The sequence below is a fragment of the Triturus cristatus genome, chromosome 3_1 (assembly GCF_964204655.1).
Source record: "Triturus cristatus chromosome 3_1, aTriCri1.1, whole genome shotgun sequence".
Lineage (NCBI taxonomy): Eukaryota > Metazoa > Chordata > Amphibia > Caudata > Salamandridae > Triturus > Triturus cristatus.
Window position 1 is genome coordinate 743,236,877 of NC_140583.1, and position 19,157 is coordinate 743,256,033.

Consider the following 19,157-nt stretch of genomic DNA (forward strand, 5'->3'; position numbering starts at 1 on the left):
GGCCTGCTCCAGCATTAAAGGCCAAAGCCGAAGACGAGGGCCTTTAACAAGGGAATTGGCCGGTAAAGCCCACTACAGTGGGCTCTAAGGCTATTAGAACATTCGACCTTTAGAGGGCAGAATGTTCTTATTTGTAAAACAAAGGCATCACAGAGCCCGAGGGGGTTGAAATCACCTCAGGCTCCATGAGACCTTTGTTCACAGCAACAGCTGTGAACAAACAATGGAATGTTGATGCTTCAGGCTTTTACCAGCGGTTAATTGCCCAGAGTAGTCCATTGTCTTCAACTGAGTACTCAACATTGCAATCTTCTAATGAAATAGAGCAGAAGTAAGAAAAGCAAAGTTCTTTTTTTTCTTTAAACACCTCCGTGAGCTGACCTGCCTTTCACCTAAACTGCTTGCTCTGGCAGGAGTATTTGTGATGTCAGAACTAGTCTGTGATTACCCTACAATAGTCGAGTTCTGACGTTCTTTCTTTATAATCGGTGACTTGGGGTGTCACAAGTCGCTGATTATAAATAAATTAGTGACTGCTGTTTGTACTGGGATTGGAAAAACCCATGTATTGTTGAAAAGATTTCTATGAAACTTTATATTCTCCCATCTTGATGGTGGATACTGACAAGAGCGAGGGATACTTTAAACAAATGAACTTTACTCTGATAAATAATGAAGACAGAGATTACCTAGGTAGGGCCTTTACCATCAACAAAAATAAAACAATTATTAGTGAACTACCTTTTGGAAAAGCTCCAGGCCCAGATGGGTTGACTAGTCTGCGCTATCAAAAACGAAGGGCCTTATTTACAAGGAATTAACGCAGCGTGATGCCGCAAGCCATTTGGCAGCACCGCTCTGCGTTAATTCTGAAGCAAAGGGATGCATCATATCTTCAATGATCCCCTGCACTGACGCACAATTAGCTGCCATGCGCTGACACAGGCAGCCTTGCACCATGATGCAAGGTTTGCTGCGTCATGGAGATGATGGTTTTTGCGCAGAAAGGGACATCTTCCTGCACAAAAACAATCACAAGAGGTGATTTCCTTTGCCTATGTGTGTTGCAGCATGCATAGAAAGAGGAAAACAATGAGGAGAAATTAAAACATTTCTCCTTGTTAGGCCTCCTTCTGACGCATTTCCAGGTTTGCAATTTCTTGTAAATCTGAAAATGCGGCAGAAGCCATGGGTGTTGCGTGGGAACACCCACCTCAACACCCATGGCATACCCCTTTCACACAAAGTGTTGCGTGGAAAGCGTCCATATTTACAAGGACACGAAAAACTACACAGGGTGGCTTTACGTGTTCTTGTAAATATGGGGCAGCAGGTTGGGTTGCACAGCTGGTACATCACCGGTGTCTTGAAAATAAGCCCTAATTCTAGTCTTACTCTTTTCACAACCATGGGTAAAGTGTGTGGGTAAAGTGTGTGAGTATTTCATAGATAACAGATCTAGTAATAACACTGGCTCCACTGACCAATCAGAATGCAGAATGTTTTCCGTGCAGTCTGTAATGCACTTGGAGTGGACAAATCTCTCCTCCCCTGCCCTGAGAGCAGAGAGGCCCACTCGTGCACCAGCCAGAAAAGCAGACTAGAACAGAAATAACATTCTTATTATCGTTTTATGTTTCCTTGATTTGCACTGCTTAAAAGCAGTGGGAGGATGCTCCTCCACCTTACCGGAGGAGCTGCCACTGCAGCAGCTGCTGATATTACTGCATTGTCAAAAGAGGGTAAGGACCGATTAGAACCAGATAGTTATCATCCAATTTCCCTAAAATAAGCATCTAATATTGCACCCTCACACTGACATACAGAATATGGTAAAGCATTGATCAATGGCTATACTTTCATGGCTTCATATCTGTACTCACTTTCAGGCACTTTCATGACCAGTAAAACTACATACTGCTTTAAAAATGGATCCCTATCAGACTTATATTAACCTTATGCAGTTCTAAGAAAATATTGATTTTTGCTAAAACATTAGCCCATAAACATGTCACAGGCATTTTGCAAACATGTCTGAGGATTGTGCTTGTTCTTGTCCACACCTAAAACACTTCCAATTCCTATGCTTCTGTCAATTAAAAAGTTTCACATGCATATCATTCAATGGGAATAATGTATTGTAATGTTGAAGTTCATGATTAGAAGAAGTCAGAACGTAGATCATCAGTGCTAAAGCATCTTCACGTTGGACCCTTTCACCATAATTCCCACTTGTGATTAATAGGAAAACTCCCAAACTCACCTTTACTCATCTGAGTCACAGGTATTTTCAGGAATTTGAAAATCCCCATGATACTAAGTTAAAATTCTCCATTTATAATATTTTGGGATATCTTAAAAGAACATCTGTTTTAAACGGTCCAATCCAGCAAAGTACCAATGTACCATGTAGCATTCTAATGTGGTGTTGTCCCGAAATGAGTTGTCAACATTGGTTCTTTGTGTCCTTAACTGTATCCAAACATTCGTTAAATGCAATGACTTCTGTCTTGAAATGCACCTGTTAAATATTAAGGATAGCTGAACAAAATTAGGAAATTATGCCTTGTTCTTCCCAAAATGACATTAAAAAGAGGGAAGATTAGGATCTTTATACAAATTGGAAGCTATAAGCAATTTCCTCTAGAAACTCAGAGATACATTTTATGCTCTGGGAAAAGCCAATCTCCTTTTAGAAGAATACTTTATTAGATCTTTTGGAGTGGAGGTGGTGAATTACGTGGATGATACCCAGCTCGTGTTTTCCTTGGAAGGGAATTATTTCATTTCCTTGGAAAGATTTCACGAGTGTATGACTAGCACCACGAAGTGGCTTGAGAAGAACTGGTTACAATTTAACAGCTCTAAAATGGAAGTGGTCCTGTGTTCTTCCAGAAGATCTGATCAGCCAGTTTTACCCATCTTTCAGCTGTACCCTACTGGCGCACCTATAACCCCTCCTAGCACAGTACGCAATCTGGGGGTGATGGTGGATCAGGACCTCCAACTGAATTCTCAGGTTAACAAAACGGTTGGCACTTGCTTCTCGCTAATCCGAGTGCTGAGAAAGATCCTCCCTTTTTTGCCTAACTCTGCTAGAACGCAGGTTGTGAGATGCGTAATTCTCAGCAGACTTGATTACTGCAACTCTCTATATCTGGGTGCGCCTAACACTCTTATCGGGAAGCTGTACAAAATACAGGCCATTGCTGCGAAACTCGCTTTAAATAGGCAGCGAGGGACCTCAACCACATTAGCCTTGCGAGATTTGCATTGGCTGCTGATCCACCAGCGAATTCAATTCAAAGCTCTATGCACTGTCTTTAGGGCAGCTCATGGAATGGGCCCTAAGAACCTGCAAAGAAAATTCAGCTGGTATTCTCCAACTAGAAACCTTTGTTCTGCTTCTGCATTCCTGATGAATGTAGTCAGGTTCAGGCGGTCCAGAACAGGTGGCAGATCCTTCTCTGCCGTTGCTTCTCGGCTATGGAACACTCTACCTTTGGATCTACGTCAGGTCCAAAGTCTTATGGATTTCAGGAAAAAGTTGAAAATGTTTTTATTCCCTAGGCTGGAGCAATTTTTCCTTCTGATATTATCTCTCTTTTCCTCCCTTCCTGTGTTACACCTCAGCTGCCCCTATTAACTTCTGTTGGGGACTCTCATTTTTAAGTGCCAGTATACCCGTTGGGTGATAGAGCGCTAAATAAGCACCTCATTACATTACATTACATTACACCCCTACACGAGTGTCTGTTGTGTATTTCATCATACAACTAAACGTATTCTAAAACAATACATCCAGGCAAGGCTGACTAAGGGATCTAAAAAATGCAGAAAGGGTGAGAGGAGCACCCTATTAATAACATTCAATCATTCGACAATCAAGAGTACTAGTGAGTGCCATTCCTGCATTTCACTAATACACACTTTAAAGAACATCATTTGATACTGTATGTTGAGGATATTGGTTCAGTTTTATCCCCAGGTAGGAAACTTTCTCTTTCACTCTTCCTTTACTCAAAAATACTTATGCTCACTGGAGTGCTTTTATATCCTTGTAACGTCCATGATTTGCCTCCTTCTGTTACTATATCAGACCACGTTCCTGACAGTTTAAAGAAAAAGTGGCATGTTCAGCAGTGAAGGCTGAAACTTTAATTCTACTGGATTTATACAGCACCAAAAGGACATCAATACCAAAACATATTTAAACCAGAATGGTCTAAAAAAACAAACCGACTTGAGAGAATGCCTACTAATGCCAGGTTTGAACTTTGTCAAGCCAATCCTTCCCACACCCGGGAGATTTTCCTTACCCCCCCCAAGCAATTAAAGTATTCCAGCATTCCATTTAAAGGGAAAATGCCAGGAACTGACATATGTGCCGAGATAACGTATGTTTTTCAGGATACCTCTTACTGTTTCCTGGTGCCAGCACACACACAAGACAAAAGCCGAGGTAGGATTAACAGTAAGGATGTGCTAAGTGGTGTACAGGATGAGGTATGCTCATAAACAACGAAGCCAAACAAATCATTGCCAATTGTGAAATAATTTGGTTTAAATGAACATTGATAGGGAAGCGTTTAAAGACTATTTGAAATGTTTCAATTAATGTGAATAGCTTTTGTAGTGCAAGGTAAAAACGTGATTAGAGGAGGTTGGTGAAGTTGATGAGTAAGAGGAGAATACTGGAAGGTGAAGAAGATACCAGGTTTGGAGAATGGGTGCATGCAGTGAGAGGAGGTTTAGTGGTTTGGGAAGTGTGAGCAATTTGGAGGAATGATGTGAGTGAATCATTGTATCTACCACAGAAAGACAGCGGCCCTCATTTAGAGTTTGACGAAAGGATACTCTGTCCTAAGCACTTGTAATAGGGGAGGGCAGATGGAGTAACCATCCAGAAAATTCCAAATCAGGCCCAGAGATCTAGAGGGGGTGCTATATGATGCAAATATTAAAATACATGTGTATTTGTTATTCCTTTTATTTGCTGTGCTTTATTAGTAACGAAAGGGCGTGTGTTATGTTGGTGTTTCTTTTGCATAAGTCCCCCTCTTTTTGGCAGTCTTGTGGAACCACAGTTAGCTCAGCTCTGACGCTAGATGACAGAATAATGTGAAGAGAGAGGTCACCTGTCGTACAGCCTTGAAGATGGAGGTTTTGGTGGCGCGGTTTCTGTGAATACACCTTTCCATCATGCTGACGCTTCATTGTCATTTGTCGAAGATTCAGGCGGCCTCGTGCATTCCTCTCTTCTTATTTCATCTAAGCCTCCATGTGTCACTCGTTCTCACCAGTCTAACTAGCATCTTCTTTTTATGTGCATCTTATGCTCATTGCCTATCTAGTCATTTGACTGAACTAATGTCACCGCTTTCTTATTTTCATGCCCCCCTGTCTGCAGTGCTTAATTTGAGCCGGAGCTTTCCGGTGCTAGGCACCTGCACTTAATTGGTTTCCGGTGCTCGACGCCGTCACCTAATTGTCAACCCCACACTTAGGGCAGTCTGCCACAAGGTGGCGCTGCTCATGTAATTTAGAGAGTAGAAGTATAACAGCTGTTTAGGAAAACAAAATACATTACAAAATTACTAATACCTGCCTCCCCAGACATTCCTTTAGCTTTGGGGACCTGGAATAATCTGAACTGTCGCATTTACATGCGAGAGAGATGGTTAGGGGATGTTTTGGCAGCGATGACAAGGGCGATGGGTGGTGCAAGCTGCAGTGGCCTCCTGGTCAGAGCCCTGGCACTTCATATATTACAAATTAAGCACTGCCTGTCTGCCTACCTCTTCGCCCTCTGCTTCTCTGCCTGTTCTCTTGCATGTGTGAATGTCTGCCTCTGGAGCCATAATTACTTAAAGAACAAAGGGATTCTAGCAAGGAACACAGAGTAAGCACCAAAAACAGAGATGGTCACTCATTCTTGCTACAACCAAAAAGCCGCCATTTTTGTTATAAAAAGAGGAGACTTCTGAACGAATAAACAACGGTGTAACGGTGTAACACTGCATGTTTTTTTGTGAGTTTAATAGAAGTGTCTAATTATTCAACTTTAAAAATTCGATATCTCCGGTTCCTCTCTTTGGATTTTTTTCCTTTTGGTCTTATTTAATTTATTAAAAAGTGTTATATTTTTCTATTTCGGTTGTGTTTTCAATGTGTTACTGTTTGAAGTGTTGCACAAATACTTTACACATTGCCTTTGAGTTAAGCCTGACTGTTCTGTGCAAGCTACCAGAGGGTTGACCACAGGTTATTTTAGGGTTTGTGTGTCACTTCACCCAGCGAAGAATTATGATTGCTGCTTGAGAAGGGTTTTATCGCTTCAACAGGTAATCCAATTTCTTACAGCGTTGATGCGCAGGTTTCCTGCAGGATGCAATATTGTCCATAACGGGCATGCTTGAGCTCCCTTCACCCTTGTCTACTTCCACTCTTTTATTCTAAACCACACTATGTTAACTTTTTCTCCCTAGACATCACAAACTGAAAATACTATTTGAATAGACCATCTAACAAATTTTATTTATAGTGAAGTTTGGATACTTTTATTTGTGGTCAGGTTTGGATTGTTTGAAGTCACTCCCTGGTATTTTATGTAAATAGTTTACATGAATTGCTCATTGAGAAGAGAGTTACCCTTTTTGATGAATTGTTTTTCTGGGTCACCAGTTTTGCAAACCTATCCACATTACGTTCTTGTCTTCTTGAGACAGCATGCCTTTTCTAATATATGCCTATGTATAATAAATGCTATGTTTACTTTTCAGCAATTGCATCAGAGGGAAGATAGAATGCATTGGAAACCCCAGCCCGATAGGTATTTATTGTCTTTTAAAATTAAATAAGAAGTATAAAAAAAACGCAAACCCATGTGATGATAAAGTCAGAGGAGAATTATGTGTGCTGCTGGTTTGTGGTTTAGCGCATGATTGATATTCTGGGACATTGGCTGCAGGGCTTTAAGTGAGCACCGGCAGTTTTTTAAAGGCGGCCACGAAACGGGTCTCTATCGGGCTCTGTTTTGTGCCTTGGCACAGGCGGTCCTTTTTTTCTGGACTGCAGGGACAGCAAGCACAGCGAAGTGCATGTGCTCGCACTGCTCACTTCTTACTAGTGGAGAAGTTACGGCATGACGTCATGCCAGGTGAGCGTTGTAGGGGAAAGGAAATCCTTTAAATAGAGTCATTGTCGCTCCTGATTTGCCTTCTCTTTTTTAAACTCAGGAGCAGCAACAGGGTCTGGTGTCACCAGGACTTTAAGTGGAAGCTTTTTGAAATATTATATACAAGCCATAGTTGCTGCTTATTTATTTTATGCAACTAACAACCATTGGCAAAGGCAATAGTCCTGACGTGTTGTATGTATAATGTTAGTTGTTGTATCATATATCTGGATGCAATGACAGATACAGCAAAATACAAGTCAGGCGGCACTCTATGCTGAGCACAGATTTTTAGCTTACGTGTATTAAGCCACGCCCTTAATTACATTGACCATGCCCCTTTGAGAGACCCTCCCTCCCCAGTTTTTTCATCCCTCTTAAAGCCCTGATTGGCTGTTCAAACTGTGGGGGAAACTAGCTTATTGTTGCCGGAGTCCACAGAGGGAGCTGAAACTTGGAAGCGATTTACAAGGAAATTAAATGTTTAATCGAGAAAATGGAATGGAAAAATCACAATGGAAGTCTCAGACCAAAAACTCAACGAAAATTGAAATGCTCGAGATCCCAAGTAAAATCTAGCAAAAATATTTAAAGTAAATCCAAAAATCAAAAAACGTTCCAAAGTAAATATTCAAAAAAATAATGGTCTGAAAGATATCAAATGCCCTTCCATCAATCCACACATGGAGTTGTCATAGCTCACCTGTGTTGGGGGTAGAATTAATGCCCATCCAACTCCAATTCTGTTGTTATGGTGGCCTGCTTCACACTTTCTGGCACAGAAAAGTATCTTTGTGTGTAATGAACTTGCGCTATCTAATGGGTTGGACACACATGAGTAGGAAGAACAATGTGGTATGGGCTTGCTAAAAACAGTGCTGCAGGTCGTTATCCTCCTGACATGTTGTTGACTTTTTTCCTGTTCTGAGGCCTACAATTGGCGATATTTGGAGAAGGAGCATGTCTGGGTGAGCACAATGTCCCCATATGAGGTCTCTTCCTGCCGCTCTTCCCCTTTGGGGATGCTAGTTGGAGATAACCACGCAATTAATGTCCTTTGTTATTTCTCAGGTCATTTTGCTCCCAGTCTGTCCCTGTGCTGCCCCCTGCAATGGTAGAGGAAATCACAACAGTCTTTTGATATGCATATTTAGGTGTAACAAAAATAACATTGTGAATGGCCAACTTGAAGAGTGGATCATGCACTTTTTAAAGTTAAATATCCATGAACATCATCAGTGATGTCATTTGAAATGTCATCAGTGATGTCACTGACCATGTCATGAATGATGTAATATGTGACGTCATCAGCAGTGCATTGCGGGGGCGCGAGTTATAGTTAGCTCAACTAACTATAACAGGGGAATTTCTATGGTTTTGTATGAGTGAAATGTCCAACTAACTATAGCGTCCCTGAAACCTATGGTTTTTCAGTGAATTTCTAAGGTTTTTTAAATGCTAATTTCTAACTATAACGTGCCTGAAACCTATAGTTTTTTCAGAGAATTTCAATGGTTTTTTAAATGCTAATTTCTAACTATAACGTGCCTGAAACCTATGGTTTTATCAGTGAATTTCTAAGATTTTTTAAATGCTAATTTCTAATTATAATGTTTATTAAACTCATCTTTTTTTTCTGTGTTTTTAAATTATCATCCCATTCTCAACCTGGTCAAAACTGTAAATCTCACCACTTTTCCATCGATACATCCACCCACAAAATCGCCACAAAAGAGAGCTGCAACTAACTCTGATGATATGCAAAGTAGGCGTTCCCGTGAAAAAAAAACTAAAACACCACTTCCCCATATTTTCAACGACCAGCCAAATCTGCAATGCGATCCAAAAAGCAGGCGATAAGCTGAGTTAGCAGTAAGAAATTAACATCAGCCTTTAACTGGTGTAAGGAGGTCGACTAGGTACAGCGTGAATTGAACCTAACTCACAGCCACATCTAAAGACCAACACGTGGTACAGCTGCTGACCATGCAGCTCCAACACCCAACAAGGCCACAACACCCACTGCCACAACCACCAGCTGCTCCCCCACGGACACCCCCCTTACTACCACGAGGCAGCGCAAAATAGGACAACGGACCTTCCAAAAATGCCATGACCCCTCAGCCGCACAATAGCTGAATGTTGGGAGATGTGGGAACCAAGTATGTGTGAAGGAGGCAAGTCACCCAACAATAATAATGCACACAATACTAAGTGTAGCGGTGATGCTGGACAGACCTCACTATGCAAAGCAGAAACCTCTCCATGTGGACATATACTACTGATACTTGTAGTGTTGTGCACAGTGGACGCAACCATTTTACCTCAGGCAATGGGGAAGATCTTGGTCATGTAGCTGTGTTGTTCCCCCCCTAGAAGCGTAAGCGGAGTGGGCTGGTCTAACGTGCGGCACTCCTGCTTAGGAGTATGGGGCTGGGACTCTGGGTGCTGTTCATTTGTGGAAAGGCCAAAGCATCTGCCAGTGCGGCGGCCTTCACAATGTCACATGACTGCCGTCATGACCGCGGGCCTCCTCGACACAGGCCCCCTGCGAACCCAGTGGCACAGCACCGCAGACTTATGTCTGTACAGACTACTGCCTTCGATCTACACTGCGGACAGCAAGGCACACAATTCAGATGGAGTGGCGATTGCAGATGACGCAGTCCAGTATGCAAGACACATTGCTGCCACTGCGGCCCGCCAAGACCACGCATGATCGCAGGCTGCGTACACACTGAGCGCCAAAGGTACTACTAACACAGTGCACCATAAGTCATCGCAAGGAATAGTGAACAGTTTTATGTCAGCAGTTAGGCATACTATCACTCAAAAATCGATATAAACACAATAGAAAGAGGGCAGAGGCTATAAAAATCCGCACCCAACAAATGACAGGTGTCTTTGAGTCCACACAATAGCGCAACGAACCAAGGAGTACTCCCCTCTATACTCCTTATTTAGGAACAAGTCCTATCATAAGCACAAAAAACACAAAGGGTTCAGCGCTATAAAATGTACATATGTTATTCCAGATTCATGTTTCCAATCATAGAATAAAGTATTCAAGAGTCTTCATTTCTTGATAAAATAAATTTCTTCTTTATTTCTCTTTAAAAAGTTTTCTTTATTTTCAAGAAGCCAGAGATCATAGCCAACGCGTTTCGTCTCACATCGAGACTTCTTCAGGGCTATTCAGATTAAAATGAAAGAAATACATTACAAATCCAAAATTTGAAATTTTACATCTTTCACATATACAAAGCACAAATGCAACACAATCAGGATCACAAACAGTACAATTTCACAACATAAGGATCATGATTAACTAATTTCCACTTAAGACATTCATGACCTGTAGAATCCATTGTAACAGTTTTTCAAAGACAAGAATTAAAAATTGTTTTTAAACTCAATTATAATAAAAAGATTTTTTTATCAAAGAACAGGAATTAAGAAAATGTATGTGCAAATGGTCATAAGCATACCTTGGCAGTAAAATATTGCGTGATCCCATCAATATATAATCGTTTCATGTGTTCTGGACTTCATCAAAGATTCAGAAGCTCTATACAGTACACAGTATCTATAATAATAGATATATATAAGCAAATTAGGAGTTTCTGTCAGTTATTTATATATATATTTTATGAGCAAGAGAAACCATCACATATTTCTAATGTCTATATTGTAATACCAGTAAAATATCATCTCTGTGTCAACAAACATAGTCTCAAGCAGTAGGTAACGAGGCAAAGAACAGGAGAAAATCAACATTAACCAGATGTCTCTATTTGGAAAAGCAGAAAAAACCGAGAAACCCAAGTTAGAGAAACAATTAGAAATCATTTCCTAGTATTCCAGTACCATTGTACTCAATATATTACGATAACCAATTTTTTATGCGTCGTTTGTAAGTCAACATAATAAGAACTGTTAAATATCTAGATAGCAGTCAACATTGTAGAATAGCATTGTAGTTAAACAAAAGTATTGTCGTCACTCATATAAGTGCTTTAGTCACAATTAAAAAAGACTACTGCAACATCACTTTATATTCATTGAATTGCAAATGCTTTTCACTAGAATGATAGTTTGACCTTTTAATATACATCAATATCATGCGTCAATGTGGTTTAGCACATAAATTAGAAGGACAAATCACGACATGTTGCTTATAATATGTCCAATGTCTAAGGCATTTCACTATATCACTTCTATATTAGATGTTATTACATGTCTGTCTATCATTGTACACTGTCTGGTCTGGGTGTGAGCAGCGTCGTGCCTCTAACATACAGTTGGTCAAAAAGAGAAAAAGTAGTAACTGATGTAGTGCCAAGCTATATTGAATCTGCGGCAAACATCTATCCGTAACGCCAGTAAGGAGCACAGTAGAATAAATCATAATACGTATTCAATATGAAACCACACCGATAAAGTCCCATATTACGTCTAAGCTGAGGCGGACATCTTTGAGTTCCTCCACCTAGGTCACGACACACTAGGTCATGCGAATACCAGTGACCACATTATGTATAGGCATTTAGCATCGTCTGCATTTAAATACAACATTTTTTTCAAAAAACACAGACCGTCAGAAAACCGAAGTTTATGAAGTCAGCAAACATTGAAAAACATTAGAGAACAAAACAAAACAAAACAACCTCGAAAACTTTTGTCCGTTGCGAGACATACTAACAATCACACATGAATTTAGACTCACCCCGAATGGCACGGTAGCCCACGATGTATATCCTTCGTGTTGTAGATGTAAAGACGAGCAATTGCAGCCGCGTCTTATTTTAAAATAACCACCCGGAAGTGTCAATTAACAAAAGTTTAGAAAACGGACAAAACTTAAAATTGAAGTCAGGCAACATCGCAAGACGATCCTAGTATCGCGGCCATTTTTGACTTGGTAACGCGCTCAAAGAACGTGTGTCAAAATTTATATATTCGCCAAATTATGCTTCCCGTTAGGTCTGAAGATTACTAATTTTAGTTACTGTTCTCGATCTACATGTTTCTTGATTTAATTGCATAAGTTTTACAATAACGGCAATTTATTTTTTTGTTTTTTTGTCGCGGTGATGCTTGTTTATTACTGCTGACCAACCATAATATGATTTATAAAAAATGCCTAATAAGGATAAATCAATGTGCCATGAGTATATCGACATCATTATTCATACGGTGTTTTCAATACTGAAGTATATACAATTGAAAACACGTCGTGTGTATCAAGAGCAAATCTCGTTCAAAACGGCAGCCATCTTTAAGTATGTAAATAAAGAGTTTTTAACCTGAGAGAGCCCAAACAGTTTCAGGGCTTTAATATGTCCTTATCATGACAGTTTTTCACAATTATTCAAGTTTAACATAGGCAACATGTATTTTTTAAAAAAAACATTTTAATGCGCGATTTTCAGTGCAAAATTAAAAGCATTTGAAAGCGCGCCACATGTGACTTGATTTATTTTGGTTCAAAACGGCGGCCATGTTTAAATAGATATATAAGGAATATTTTTGCCTAGAAAAACCTGAATGCTTTCAAGGCTTTGAATATCATTACCGTGTCAGTTTGCTATAATTATCAAAAGATTGTGCAGTGATCATTACGAACACAAATATTAGTTTATGAAGGAGAATGAATGAAGAGGGCATATTGCGCTTTATTCCAAAAATCATAGTATAAACAACGCCCCGAGGGACAAATGTATATAGGAACAAGCACATAGATCTTATCACTAGGTGTTCTCATGTTCACCTAGGCTATATAGGTAGTGAAAAGTAGTGAAATGGGATTTCAGACTTACAACAATTACAGAGATAGATGTGAACATAAGTAAAAGTCACTATAGCGTTCAACAGAGAGTGCAACTAATCCATATCTACAGGAAATGATGCAGCTCAGTGTTAACATTCAGGCCAAATTTAACGGTCCTAAGACGGCAAATCCAAGATGCTTCACGTTGCCTGAGAATCATCTCCCTGTCACCTCCCCGTTCTGGTACCTTAACATGGTCAATGCCAAAAAAAGTGAAGTTCTTATCCTCAGGATGTTCACAATGTATATGCATAGCTATTGGATACTTCGCATCAATATTTCTTATTGCCCTGGCATGCTCTTGTATCCGCAATTTGAGGCTGCGGATACTGCTGCCGATATATTTCTTTTTGCAGGCGCATATGACCATATATACTGTAAATGTCGTGTTACAGTTAATAAAATGATTAATAGAGAATTCCCTAGATTGGCTACCCATGAACTTTTTGATTTTATTGACACCATATCTACAGACACAACAACTCCCACATGTGTGAAAGCCCAAGGGTTTGTTGGGCAACCATGTGGTGGAGGGAGTCTCGATTTTTTTGACATAACTTGGACTTAGTATATCCTTCAGTGTCTTACTCCTTCGATATACTACTTTAGGTTTTTTAGATATGGCGTTGCCTAGAGAACCTTCTTTCTCTAGGATATGCCAGTTTTTCCTCAGAATGTTATAGATATGGCTGCTGAATACATTATATTCTGTAATGAATAAAGCCATGGATTCCTGTATCTCATTATTTGGCTTATTTCGTGATTTCAGTATCAATGTTTCCTGCCTCTTTAGGGACATAGCTCTCTTTTCGGCCTTGTTAAGACAGGTTTGATTATAACCCCTTTTGGTGAAGTTGTTTTTGATTTTTTTGATGTTAGTAACAAAATCTTCGTCTAGGCTGCAATTTCGTCTTGCGCGGACCATTTCACCATATGGAATGGCAGCAATGGTCGGTGGAGGGTGCGCACTAGAAGCATGCAAATAGCTATTGCATGAGGTCTTTTTTTTGAAAATATCACTGTGTATAAAGTTATCTTTTACAAACAGTTTCAGGTCCAAAAATTCAATACTTTTGTCAGAATATTGGATGGTTAGTTTCACATTGAAATTGTTGCTGTTCAAATAATGATGATAAGAGTTAAGTTGATCCACTGTTCCATGCCAGATCATGACAATGTCATCGATGTAACGTCCGTAAAAAATCACATTGTCACTCCAAGGATGTGCCCCAGGACCCCAGACATGCTCCACCTCATACAACCCCATAAAAAGGTTTGCATAAGATGGAGCAAACCTGGAGCCCATGGCCGTGCCCTGCTTCTGCAGGAACCATGTGTCATTGTGTAAGAATGCATTCTGTGTCAGGATCATCTCAGCCATAGTTAGAAGCATATCAGTGTGTTCCAGATGTTGTGCTCCCCTCTTAAAAAGAAAGTGTTTGAGAGCTCTCATGCCGTCCTGGATGTGAATACAAGTGTATAAACTTTCAACATCCATAGACACAAATAATAAGTTGTCATGATCCCAGTTAAAGTCCTCTAGTTTGCACAACAGATCAGAGCTATCCCTAAGATGCGATGGCAGATTTTTTACAATTGGCTGTAGAAATTTGTCAACATATTGTGCAATATGTTCTGTTGGACCACCATTCCCAGAAATAATGGGGCGCCCAGGTGGAAAAGGACCCCCCTTATGAATTTTTGGCAAGATGTAAATGCATGGAGATCGGGAATGGTGGGCCTGTAGAAATTTATACTCTTGGTCTGATAATAGACAAGACTCGTGCCAATCCCAGAGTTTAGAGTTGATATTTGTCTCTATTTGTGAAGTAGGATTGTTCCCCAGTTTCTCATAGCATTGAGTGTCACTCAGTTGCCTGTCAATCTCATGCAAATAATCGTCCAGATTCATAAGGACAATATTGCCGCCTTTGTCGGCCTCCTTAATCACCAAATTTGGGTCATCTTTTAATAGTTGTAGCAGATTATATTCCTCATCACTGAGATTCTTACTATGTACGCAGCCACGTTTTTTAAAATGTTGGTCTTCCAAAGTGTGTAAATCAGTAGTGACTTTTTTGTAAAACTCATCTATAGCTGTTTCTTGTGTTGTTGGTGGCATAAATTTTGAGGTACAACGTAAACCGCTATCAATTGTGTAATCTTGGGAGATGCCTAGATTTATCGCCAATTGCATGGTATCTCCTATTTCATCCTCATCATATAATGAGGCAAGTAGATGAGTATTGTGTATATCTGCAATAGATGGTGTTGAATTGGCATCACTGCTGGACAAAGGGACCCGTGGTACAATAGGGTGGTCTTCAAAATATTTCTTTATTTTTAATTTTCGAATGAATTTAAATAGATCTGTATGGACATCCACAAAGTCACATTTATTAGTTGGACAGTAGTTCAAACCTTTACTTAAGACATTCTCTTCTTGTGGTGAAAGCATTCTGGAGGACAAATTGACAATTGTGAGAGCATTATCAACTACATTATCAATCTCATTAGGGCATGAGTCTTTTACTTCTTGTTGTTCCCATTCTGTTCTCTGGCCTTTATTCCTGACCTGGTTTTTTTTGCCACCCCTCCTCCCACGTCTTCATTTTGCATTTTTGTACGGTTCCCTAGTCGATATCTCCTCACCTCCTGTAAAAAAACCGACGGTGGATCTCTAGGAGATGCATTGCTGGTCTATCACTCAAAAATCGAATTGAGGCAGAATTCAATAGACAAAAGACATTGGTCCGAGTGCAACCCCCCCAGACCACGCATCATTACAGGGTACGTACACGCTCAGCGCCAAAGGTACTTCTAACTCACTGCACCACAAGTCATCGCCACGTGGCCTTATTGAGGCAGAATTCAATGCAAGACGCAACATATGGTGCCACTAACCCTGTTCAACACAAGCCGGCGACACGTGGTGCCACTAACCCTGTTCAACCCAAGCTGCGACACATGGTGCCACTAACCCTGTTCAACACAAGACGCGAAACGTGGTGCCACTAACCCTGTTCAACAGAAGCCGGCGACATGTGGTGCCACTAACCCTGTTCAACACAAGCCAATCCCACGTGTGGAACTGTATCCTGAGTCCTGAATGGCAGTGACCCCAAGTCCGTGGCAGCGACCACAGCACCAGACTCCCTTTGATCAGTTTGGCATATTTGCATATGCAAGGCCGGCGACATGTGGTGTCACTAACCCTGTACAACACAAGGCATGACACGTGGTGCCACTAACCCTGTTCAACACAAGCCGATCCCACATGTGGAACTGTGTCCTGAGTCCTGAATGGCAGTGACCTCAAGTCCGTGGCAGCGACCACAGCACCAGACTCCCTTCGATCAGTGAGGCATATTTCCATATGCAAGGCCGGCGACACATGGTGCCACTAACCCTGTTAAACACAAGCAGGCGACACGTGGTGCCGTGCCACGAACCCTGTTCAACACAAGCCAATCCCACACGTGGAACTGTGTCCTGAGTCCTGAATGGCAGTGACCCCAACTTCGTGGCAGAGACCACAGCACCAGACTCCCTTCAGTTTTATTTGTTGTTGTTTTCTTTAAATAAAATGTTTTATATGTAAATCTATACATGACTAAGATTCTTGTTTGTCCAACCGCACAGGGACACTACCGGGCCCAAGAAGGTTGTTGGGGGTATGTTGGTAATGTGGGAAGAGGGTGCATTACCTGCTGATGTGGGGAGAGGCAGCTTGAAAGGGGTATCTCTCACAGAAAGAACTCCGATATATTTTCAGAAATGCCTCGGACAGATGCCAGCTGACGGACTGAATCACAAAATGGTTTTTCAATGCTTATGTAGTGTGAGTTATGAACAGTTCGCACCCAGGCTCACAGAGGGACAACTGTGGCCCGTCCGCTCGCCTCACAGATGCAGTACTACGCGCTGTCCGCTCAAAAAGGAACAGCAGCGTAGTAGCTCGCAGAGGTACAGGCACAGTAGCGTACTAGCTCGCAAAGGTAGAGAGCTGCGAGCCGATGGACTGGCTTCTAACGGCATAGCTGCGGAGTGGTGATGTTGGGCAGAGGGAGCGTGTGAAATAAGTAGCAGTAGTTGTCTTCTTTAGTTCAACAGTTTATTTCAGTATTCTTCCACCCGACACATGGAGCGTCCTCTCAGCCAGCCGTCCGGATAGCAACTGAGTGATGCTACCCGGACCCTACACCGACAGACGCTCCATGCGAGAGTCAGAACCACATTTAAAAGAACACAATGAAGCTATCATGATAAAACAAGTATTGCGCGCTGACCGCATGGAAGACACCATCAGTGCGTGATGTACATAAACATCATCAACAACAGTATTATAACTATTACATCACCTTCCACCTTAAAAGAAAACAAAATAGGCAATTAACAAAGCGTGAAAGAGTTATCTCGCAGAAACAGAGCTCCGGTATATTAAATTGCCCACAAAACCTTTCTTTTATATTTTCACTCGATGTGCGAAAGCACGCTTTCTGGATCAAGAACTTTCTCCCTGCCAAATTTGGTGTCATTCCATTCAGCAGTTTGACCTGTAGCCTTGTCTAAAGTTTCCTATGCAAAATCCATTGAGAAAACACGTTTTCACACCCCCCCATATAGCTACCTGTCGCAGGCGTATTCGCTGTTGGTGTGCAGGTCAGTGGTCTAGCTGTCAACATGTCACGGCCACTCCCTGAGGGCAGGTTTGCACACACAACACACCCATCCAGCACATGCGTCATAGGTCATGTGACCACGCAAATATAATGGATTGACAATGTCACTTCCTTTATTGCCGGTGGTGACTGGATGGCAGATGCTCCAATCATAAAGAGTCCATGAAAAGTTGAGCGGAGGGTTAGTCGCACCCTGAGCTGTATGGCCGTCAGGGGCCTACTACCACGTGGCACGGACTTGAGTTCCACAGGGTTACTGCCACCCGAAGCTGATGAGGCCATCAGGGGTCTACCACCACGTGGCACGGACTTGAGTTGCACAGGGTTAGTGCCACCCAAAGCTGCTTTTGGCCGTCAGGGGCCTACCACCACGTGGCTCAGACTTGAGTTGCAAAGGGTTAGTCGCACCCTAAGGTGTATGGCTGTCAGCGGCCTACCACCACGTAGCGCTGACTTGCGTTGCACCAAAAGCTGATGTGGTCTCCGCCATTGATGACTCAGGACTCAGTGACATGTGTGAGATCTGCCGAGCCGCAGAGAAGCTGATGTGGTCTCTGCCATTCATGACTCAGGACTCAGCGACATCTGTGAGATTTACTTGGCCGTGGAGCTTTGACGGGCACGTGAAGTGCCCACTGGTAGACACTCCGGTGGCAGCAGGTAATTATTTGGTCATGGAGTATCTCTCTCTCTCTCTCACTTCACTCTCTTCACTCTCTCTCTCACTCTCTTCCTTCCTTTCCTTCTCTTTTTCTATCTCCCTTTTCCCTTTCTCACTCCCTTTCTTTCCTTCCCTCTTTTTTTCTCTCTAGCTTTTTTTTCCTTCTTTGCGTCTCACTCCTTGGATATGCGCATTACACACGTGCTTATTTTGTGCTTTATTTTCCAGGCTGTGTCGTTGACATTCATGGTCCGACAGGAGTCTTCCGCCTAGTTGTTTTGTGTTCAGTTTGTTAAAATTTAGTTTATCCTTTATATATAAGGGAAGAGGTGTGGCGCCGCGGCCAGGGCGACTGACTCCGGAATCTTGGGATCACTGTTTGATCCCCAGCGCCGGAGGCAGATTAGCCCAGCACCATGTTACTCTGGGCAATAGCTTGCTTAATCTTCCTGACGACCCCCAGCGCCTAGAGACCCTTATGGGTGATTGTTCGCACTGTACAAATGTGGATTATTTTTATTATCATTATATGTTTATGAAAAAATAAAGTTTGAAAAAAAAATCAATAAAGTTTTGGGTTGTTAATTAAGTGCTGTGTGACTCTTTCTCGTTCTTATTACTGTTATTTCGTGGTGTCCACCATGGTGTTACATTTTGGGACAGTTATCACCGGAATACTGGTGATGTCTGCAGTTTGCACCAACTTCTGAATAGTGTGTTAGATTTATCTCAACTTTAGTTGCATTAAAGTGCTGATAATAAAATGCAGAGTAGGCGTGAACCCGCCCATGTATATATATATATCCC

General features: G+C 41.6%; 1 protein-coding gene across 1 annotated transcript in view; it reads left to right on the plus strand.

Annotated features, from left to right (window-relative positions):
- The window catches only part of LOC146860906 (mucin-5B-like), an 814,361-nt gene that overhangs the window by 549,834 nt on the left and 245,370 nt on the right, over positions 1 to 19,157 (plus strand). The window contains exon 17 of the mRNA XM_085644901.1: positions 6,783 to 6,832. Coding sequence (XP_085501027.1) covers positions 6,783 to 6,832 — 50 coding nt within the window. The remainder of the gene's footprint in view (positions 1 to 6,782; positions 6,833 to 19,157) is intronic.